General features: G+C 36.6%; 1 protein-coding gene across 1 annotated transcript; it reads left to right on the plus strand.

The window, feature by feature from the left end:
- The first annotated feature begins 1,458 nt into the window (after positions 1-1,458).
- LOC138348936 (uncharacterized) lies at positions 1,459-2,800 on the plus strand. Its single transcript, XM_069298545.1, has 2 exons — positions 1,459-1,936; positions 2,277-2,800. Exons 1-2 carry the CDS (start codon positions 1,459-1,461, stop codon positions 2,798-2,800), a joined length of 1,002 nt encoding a protein of 333 aa, XP_069154646.1.
- The last annotated feature ends 6,623 nt before the right edge of the window (positions 2,801-9,423 follow it).

The following is a 9,423-nucleotide window of genomic DNA, read 5'->3' on the forward strand; positions in this document are numbered from 1 at the left end:
AGTCGATTGTAGAACTAGGATTGTTTGTTTTCAGTTTCCAGACGAACCAATCCTAGAATGGAAGGGTAGTAGCTTAGCGCCTATGGGTCAATTCATTTCTTACCTTAAGGCCAGAAAGATGATCTCTAAGGGTTATCTCTAACATCTAGTTAGGGTTAAGGGTTCTAGCTCTTAAACCCCAACTTTTGAATCAGTTCCAGTAGTCTGTGAGTTTTCAGAAGTATTTCAAGAAGATCTTCCCAAAGTCCCTCCCGAAAGGGAAATCGACTTTGGAATTGATCTCCTTCCAAATACCCATCCTATTTCTATTCCTCCTTACAAAATGGCTCCAGCAGAGCTTAAGAAATTGAAAGAGCAGTTGAAAAACCTTCTAGATAAGGCTTCATCAGACCTAGTATTTCACCATGGGGTGCACTAGTGTTGTTCGTAAGGAAGAAATATGGTTCTCTTAGAATGTGTATTGACAATAGATAGTTGAACAAGTTTACAATCAAGAATAAGTATCCCATCCCAAGATTGATGACTTGTTTGACAAACTTAAAGGTGCTATCCATTTCTCAAAGATAGACCTCAAGTCGGGTTATCATCAGCTCAGAGTCAGAGATAGTGACATTCTGAAAATAGCCTTCAAAACTCCGTACGGTCATTATGAATTTGTAGTTATGTCATTTGGAATAACTAATGCTCTTGTAGATTTCATGGATTTGATGAACAGAGTGTTCGAACAACACTTGGACTTGTTCGTTATCGTCTTTATAGATGATATCCTCATTTACTCTAGGAGTGAGGAAGAACATGCAAAGTGTGTAGACTCCCATAGATCGCCAATAAATTGCTAAGTTTAGTAAATATGAGTTATGGTTGCAATCCATTGCTTTTGTTGGTAACATTGTATTTAGTGAAGGGATCCAGATGGATTCATAAAAGATAGAAGCAGTGAAACAGTGGCCCAGACCTACCTCTGGTATAGATATCAGAAGTTTCTTAGGTCTAAAGGGTTATTATAGAAGGTTCGTGGAAGGATTTTCATCCATAGCCTCACCATTGACTAGGTTGACTCAGAAGATGGTCAAGTTCCAATGGTTAGATGATTTTGAGAAAAACTTTGCAGAATTGAAAACTAGATTGACTACAACTCTTGTCTTGACTCTACTAGAGGGTTCATATGGTTATGTGATCTATTGTGATGCATCCAGAGTTGGCCTAGGTTGTGTGTTGATGCAGCGAAATAAGGTTATAGCGTATGCCTCTAGACAACTTAAGGTGAATGAGAAGAACTATCAAACTCATGACCTCGAGCTTGCAGCAGTGGTGTTTGTACTCACCATATAGAAACACTACTTGTATGGTGTTCATGTAGATGTGTTCACCGATCATAAGAGCCTTTAGTATGTGTTCACCCAGAAAGAGTTGAATCTTCGCAAGAGAAGATAACTTGAATTCTTTAAGGATTATGACATGAGTGTGCATTATTATCCTGGTAAAGCGAATGTAGTAGTAGATGCCCTCAACATATTATCTATGGGTAGTGTAGCCCATTTTGAGGAAGAAAGGAAAGAGCTAGTGAAGGATGTTCACAGGCTTGCTCACTTAGTAGTTCGCCTTATGAGCATATCAGACAATGGTGTAACAGTTCAGAATGGGACAAATTCTTCTTCGGTAGTGGAGGTTAAGGAAAAGCAAGACAGTGATCCAATTTTTCTTGAACTTAATAATGCAGTCCACAATCTGAGAGTGGAGGTTTTCTCCCAAGGGGGATATGGTGTACATCGCTACCAGGGTAGATTGTGTTTTCCTGATGTGGGCGAGTTGATGCAGCATATTCTTGCTGAAGCCCATAACTCCAGGTATTCTATTAATCCAGGTGTCACTAAGATGTATCACGATCTACGGGAAGTCTATTGGTGGAATGGCATGAAGAGGGATAGAAGACTCTGTGAGTAAGTGCCCCAATTGCCAGCAAGTCAAGGTAGAACATCAGAAACCAGGAGGTATGACTCAAGAGATCGATATTCCTACTTGGAAGTGGGATGTGATAAATATGGATTTTATCACAGGGTTACCTCGTACTCGTAGACAACATTACTCAATTTGGGTGATATTTGATAGGATGACTAAGTCTTCTCACTTTTTAGCAGTCAAGACTATAGATTCAGCGGAGGACTATGCCAAACTTTACATTATGAAATTGTGAGTTTTGCATATGGTTCCTTTGTTTATTATCTCAGAATGAGGTCCTCAGTTTACCTCTCATTTTTGGAAGTCATTTCATAAAGGTCTTGGTACCCAAGGTAACCTTAGTACAACATTGCATCCACAAACGGATGGGCAGGAAAAGCGTACCATTCAGACCTTAGAGGATATGTTGAGAGCTTGTGTGATTCATTTCAAGGATAGTTGGGATGATCACCTTTCTCTTATCAAGTTTGTCTACAACAATAACTACCATTGCAGCATTCAGATGACCCCTTATGAGGCTTTGTATGGGCATAGATGTAGATCTCATGTTGGTTGGTTTGAAGTAGGTCAAGCAACTTTGATAGGGCCAGATTCAGTCCTCTATGCTATGGAGAGAGTGCAACTTATTAGAGATAGACTTAAGATAGCCCAAAGTCATCAGAAATCTTATGCAGATGTAAAGAGAAGAGAACTAGAGTTCCAAGTTTATGATTGGGTTTTTTTGAAAGGGGTGATGAGATTTGGAATGAAAGGGAAGCTAAGTACTAGAGATATAGTCCCTTACAAGATCTTTAAAAGGGATGGCAAAGTGGAATTTAGTTATAGTTGCCAGCAGAATTAGCAGCAGTTTATCCGGTCTTCCACATCTCACTCTTGAAGAAGTGTGTGAGTGATCCAACCTCTATAGTGCCATTGGAGAGTGTGGTGGTGAAATATAGTATTTCTTATGAGGATGTACCAGTTGAGATTCTTGAACGTCAGGTTAGAAGGTTGAGAAACAAAGAAGTCCCTTCAGTCAAGGTTTTGTGGAGGAGTCTGTCCGTAGAGGGAGCTACTTGGGAAGCAGAAGCAGCCATGAAAGCCAAGTATTTTCACCTCTTTCCTTTCGATTCCACTACACCTTGTTTTAATAGTTCTTCTTCAGTTTTCCATTCATTTATGCATGAATCTAGTCTTAGAATCATGTTCCCTCAGTTTGTACTTGCATTTTAAGCGTATTTTCGTGTTCTCAGAACTCAATTCAGTCAGAAAATCAGTTATCAGTGTTTAGTAGTAGGGTTTGGAACTCTCTCCCTTTATTCCAACTAGTTTAGTCTTCATTCAAGGACGAATGGTCCCAAGGGGGAGATAATGTAACACCCCGTATCCAAAACAGACCAAAAATCAGTTTTTTAGAAAAATCTGCAGGTGCAACCGACGTGACCATCGATGGATTGTAGCCTGGCCCACGGTCCGTCCTGCACAACCGTAGATGAGATTAGAGACTCCCAAAAATTCAGCCGGGAAAAATTGATTACAAAATAATGTGTAATTAAATCTAGTTTTCTCTTTGTATATGAATTTAGAAAACATTTAATTTTCTTATAAAATACTTGAATGATTTGTTTTGATTCTTGGGAAGATGATGTCGTTGAGAAACAGACATAAAAGAAGAATAAAAGAAGCTGAAAAAATAATAAAATACAATAAAGAAATTAGTATGGAGAATTTTCTTTTTCATAGTAGTAAATATTCTTGAAAGAATAATAGAATAACAATAGTCTATAATTAGAAAAGTAGCAGCACAAATCATCAAAACGATACATATATGAATATCATACCTTTTTTTTAAAAGCATATTCCGCTCTAATGGTAATGGTTCATAGTTAAACCTTATCTTTTCATGTTCATGTGCTTCTACCAAGTTATTGATATAATTTTCTAAATTAATGATAGTTGAGAGTGGTGCTGTAAAAAGTTGCATGAAAATACTACCATTTTCATGGATATTCATATAATATAAAGTAGCACAGAAAAATAAGCATATAACCTCATAAAGTTTGAGCTTTTTCTCTACTATTTCTTCCAATGGTGGGTAATAAGATACTTAATTTATAGAAGTTAATCATTGAGAAGAATATAAAAAATGAGACAGTTTAATTTATTATCAATTTAATGACTATTAATGAATTTCCTAATGGTTCACTTGGATCACTTGTTGAAAATGTTGGAGAAGTAAAGAAGAAAGAAGAAGAAAGGCACATATGCGAAGCATATGTACATAACAAACACAAATATATCTATCTTTAGAGTAGACTAATAGGAATAGGACAAGTGTACAAAGTGTTTCTTTTGTTATTTATCTTTACAACAAATAAGATGTATATAATCTACGGTTTGACGATTCAATAGAAAGGAGAAAAATTTTCTGAAAATTTCTTTCATGGTATAAGAGAGGTAATAAGATTGATCGAAAAAACTTTTCCTTCGACCTTTTGTTTGTTTCATTGATGAATCCTATTGTCACGCCATAAATTCAGGTCCGCAATTGTTTGCTAATAGCACATAGAATCCACACATAGCTAAGAAACTAATTGAGTATATCTCGTCTTACAAATGAGCCCTTGACTGGGAAGACCAATGTCAACAACCCTATAAAAGATATAACTACTCCCACAGTTCCTGAAAAAACCCAGCTAGAACATAAATCCTATTAGGGACTTTGAGGCCACCATGACATCTAGAACAATGTAAACTCTATTTGGGATGTCAAAGCCTCCATGATCTCTATAGAGAAGCTAATAAATTCTATGTATTAAGATAATAAACCAAACCATCACCAAACTTCAGCCAACCAAAAAAATAGGCCATCATGGACAATAACGTGGCTATTTAACCCAACACACTAGTTACAACGCTCTAAGAGTTGTAAAGCTTGGTCGGGACAGGGCCCTGACCTACCCAAAAACTATATACAAAAAAATCCAACAAACCTTTAGACTTTGGTAGACCAGAGGAAAGGGTTTAGACAATCTACAAGAAGTCATCTGTAATGCTGAGAAGTCTATCGAGTCATCTATTAGGATTTTCACACATGACTGCAATGCCCTGGGCAATGGTATGTCAATACGACACAATGTAACGAGTATGAAAGGAAAATAATAAATGAGAAGGTATTATAATATACTAATAGTAATCATGCAAGAAAATCAAGAATAAGGTTAGCATCTTGACCTCCTATTGAATTTATATACAAAAATTAATTAAACAACAACCCAACCAAGCCCCCATAAGCTTGACATGTACAAATAACAAACAAGACCACCTACCTAGGCCACCATAAGCCTAGAAGGTGCAAAATCAATATATATACCCCTTTCTCATGTAGGATGTCACATATCCCTCTTAGGCAATAACATAGACCCATATGTAGTTCATATCCCTCTTAGAAATTAACGTAGACCTGTAGACAACACATATCCTTCTTTGGCATCAATATAGACCCGTAGGAAACATATATCCCTCTTAGACAATAACATTGTAACACCTCAGAAATCGAACCTAGAAAAGTACAACACAAATCACCAGAACCATTAAACCACGACAGGGTTCACGGACCATGATAGGGTCTAAGGCCGTTGATTTGCCCGTGGACTTGAGCACCCTCTCACAGATGTGGATGACATGATCCTTCATAGGCCATGGACCAAATCACGAGCCGTACTGGTGCCTGTGGTAAAGAGTATTAATCCCCAAGCCCTCACATCAAACCACAGAGCCCTCCATAGGCTGTGGTCTTGATGACGGGTCGTGGGAGGGTATGTAGACCAGATCCAACGCACCTCCAAACCAAGTGAAAAAACACGTTGACCTTCATGGTTTGTGGTCCTTCACACGGGTCATTGTCTTGATGAGGGGACGTGAGAGGGTCCGTAGATCTGAGCCAGCAGACCACCAACCCAAGTGAAAAACTACGTCAACCCTCACCGTCATTGATCCTTTACACGCGTCGTGGTAGGGCTTGTGGTTGAAGTCCCTTTAACTAGCTGATTGTGGACCAAGTACCAAGACCGGCTCCATGGTCCATGGTCTTTTTGACGGCCCGTGGTTAGCTATATCATATTTTTAAGTAGGGTCATTTTAATCTTTAACCTATGCGTCAGACACCTAAACTACATTATTTAACCCCTAAACTATGTGGCTTTGGTCAATTTTAGCCTATAAACTAAATTAATACCTAACCTAATCAATCATTCACAAAAATCAAGCAAAACATAGAGAAAAATAAGGATAAAAGTTGAGCAGCCCTTCAAGAAAATGCAACAAGGTTTTCATCAGCTCACTCCCAAAATTGAAAGATTTCTCCGTGAATTTTGTCACAAGGTATGTGGGATTTCACTAGTGATTTTTTTCACCCATTAGGTTCTTAGTTCAATAGTAATCTTAATTCTCTTGATATTATCTAGACCTAGGGTTTCTTGAATGTTAGAAATTGTTGGATTTTAGCTATTAGAATGATCCAAATCAGATTATCATATTGTTGCTTAAGTTCTTGCATGAAATTCAGAACCCTAGTTGTATAGATTCGTTTAGTTAGTGAATTGCATGATTATCTTTTTACTTTCGTACGTTAGTTTAGGTTTTGCTAGATTTAGCTGGGTGCATGTCCCAACGTCTAGCTTAGAGTTTGATATTTCATTTTTAGTAAACTCTTATATATATATATATATATATATATATATATATATATATATATTAAGATTTACAAAGTGTATTCCCCATCATTTTCACTTATGTCATGCTTTAAGCGTCCACATAATTATATCATTTCAGTTACAATAGTATGCTTATGATATGCAAGCAGGGTTAACTTGGGGTCACTTGTGAACCTAAGTCTTGTGTCGGTGTCCTGGTGGTTGCTGGAAAGCATGACAAACTTGCTATTAGAACATTAGATTTAAGTGTCCTAAGATCTTTGAAAAGGCACGCTAAGTAGAATACTTTTCATGGGTGTGAGGTGCACCATATCTAATGAGAGAGAGGCTACGAAATGTTTTAGGAAAACTCTTTTTCATGCTATTTGCATTCAGCATGGGTATGATCTACATTTTAACTCATCGTTATGCGTTTCTGATCATGCTTCCTCGTAGAGATTACTGAAAGAATGTCCGCAATTCTAACTCATCTCCTCAAGTTTGAAATCAGGATGATTCGAATGCAGAGTTTCGGAACACCATTCAACTTTTGGCTTAGAGTGTTACTAACTAGAACAATCAACAAGTTCTAGCTCCTGAAAATACCAGTGGTGGATCAGTGGCAACTAAGGTTCATGATCTTTTAGGATGAATCCACATGAGTCTTTAGGGTCATAAGTTGAAAAATATCCCCTAAACTTCATAGATGAGGTCAAGAAGTTATTTAGGTGATGCAAGTAACTGGTAATGATAGGGTTGAGTTCGCATTTTACCAGGTTAATGATGTGCCTCACATTTGGTTCACTCAGTGGAAGTTAAACTGGGTTATGGATGCAACTCCTATTACTTGGGAGTGTTTCAGTGACACTTTTCTGGACATGTTCTTCCCAAGAGAGTTGAGGGAGGCAAAATCTCAGAAGTTCATGAACTTAAGACAATGTAGCATGCCGGTCCAACAATACGGACTTTGTTGACACCTTAGATTTAATTGATTTTGAAAATATATATTTAACACATTGATCTCAATTTTTGTGAACGAAATCAAAAAAATAAAATGGTCCGTGCAAACGACTTCAAGAAGGAAAGAAACATTTGCTTGATAATCATAGAAGAGTTGTAAAGAAAAACCTCAATATAAAGAATCAATGGAAGGAAAGGAATATCTACTTGATCATCACAAAAGTGTTGGAAAGGAAATCATAAATCTAAAGATTATGAATATTCTCAAATTTGTCCAATATCCGAAAAACAACTCAATCAATACATATCGTGATTGAAAAAACAAAATCAAGAAAATCAGCCAACTAGTTCAGAGAACAAAATTGAGTCATCAAGAAAGGGAAGAGCCACCAATTAAGCCACAGAATGAGACGTCTGTTAATCTTTCAAACTTGTAACAAGTCAGTAAAGTTGTTAGAAGTCTTCCCAAGGCTTGGGGAAACTTAAGCTTCCATTCTTGAAAACGGATATGATGAGCTTCGAGGTAACTTAATGGCTTATGATAAGAATCATATTAACAAGTATAACAAAAATAAGACACTGTTATTCACTGCTGAGACACCCAAAATTGGAGAGGAAGCTGATGAAAATTAAGACAAGGGAATATCCCTCATAAATCATGGAGTAAGACAAATACTTAGACAAAAAAGATGGAGACCTGAACACGATTTTAAGAATAAGAACTTGAAAGAAAATGATGATAGATTCTACCACTACGGAGAACTAGGATACATCAAATTGGATTAATCAAAATGAAGAAGAAGAATCAAACGACAAAATGAAGATCTAAATAGTATTGGGGTGTGAGAATAAGGACAAATAACCAATGATGACTATAATGAAATGAAAAATTTGTGTTTCATGGCACTAGGTGAAACAAGTGAGGTAAAATCTTATAACTGTCCACATTATAATGACTTACAAAAATCTTTCGGTATGGTTACTGATGAATTACAGAAAGTTATTGATGCATACACTAAACTTGCTTAAGAAAAGAAAGGCTAGTAGATTCTTCTTGAAACAAGTCAAATTGAAGTTGATTTACTAATAAAAGAACTCGAGGAAGTAAAAATGCAGTTAAACAATATTAGAAAATCTCCCAGACATAGTTTTGTTCAATCAAATAGAACTACGTTCTAGAGAATAAATTCTCCAAGTCATAATTCTAACAGATCAAATAGATCTAATTATCATCCTTATTCTCCTAATTCATCAACAACTATTGTTTGTTTCACTTGTGGTGATTTTGGTCATAAGTCCTTTAATTGTAGAAAATATTCTTCTAGAAAGTGGATTTGGAGACCAAAATTTTTAACCGTCAAGGACCTAAAAAAACTTGGGTTCATAAAAGAAACTAATCTTTTTATCTTGTAGGAGCAATCCAAGAAAACTACAAAAACGGAATGTGGGTACTTGATAGTGTGGATGCTCCAGACATATGTGCAGATTGAAGGAAAACATCAAAACAATAAAAAGAATAGATAGGGGATGTGTTAGATGTGGAGACAATGCCAAAGGAGAAGTTACCGGAGTCAGAACTATTATACTCAGTTCATCGTGTGATCTAGTCGATGTAAACATAGTCGAAGGACTCAAACATAATCTACTCAACATAAGTAAACTAGTGATACTGGATTTCAAGTCACATTCAATACAACCAACTGGATAATTTAACAACATGAGAAAAAGCTGACACTTATCGGAGATTGAGTAAATAATGTTTATATCTTAAACAATGTTGATCTTCCATCTCTCACATGTCTTACAACAGTCGCAAGTAATCCATGACTAT

Source organism: Solanum lycopersicum, chromosome 5 (assembly GCF_036512215.1).
Source record: "Solanum lycopersicum chromosome 5, SLM_r2.1".
In the NCBI taxonomy this organism is placed as follows: Eukaryota; Viridiplantae; Streptophyta; class Magnoliopsida; order Solanales; family Solanaceae; genus Solanum; species Solanum lycopersicum.

What these genes read in the sequence shown, in the direction of transcription:
- LOC138348936 (XM_069298545.1), top strand. Translation starts at nt 1,459, where the DNA reads ATGAGTGTGCATTATTATCCTGGTAAAGCGAATGTAGTAGTAGATGCC. An exon ending in GAAGAGGGATAGAAGACTCT is followed by an intron (nt 1,937 to 2,276) that starts GTGAGTAAGTGC and finishes CATTTCATAAAG; the next exon opens with GTCTTGGTACCCAAGGTAAC.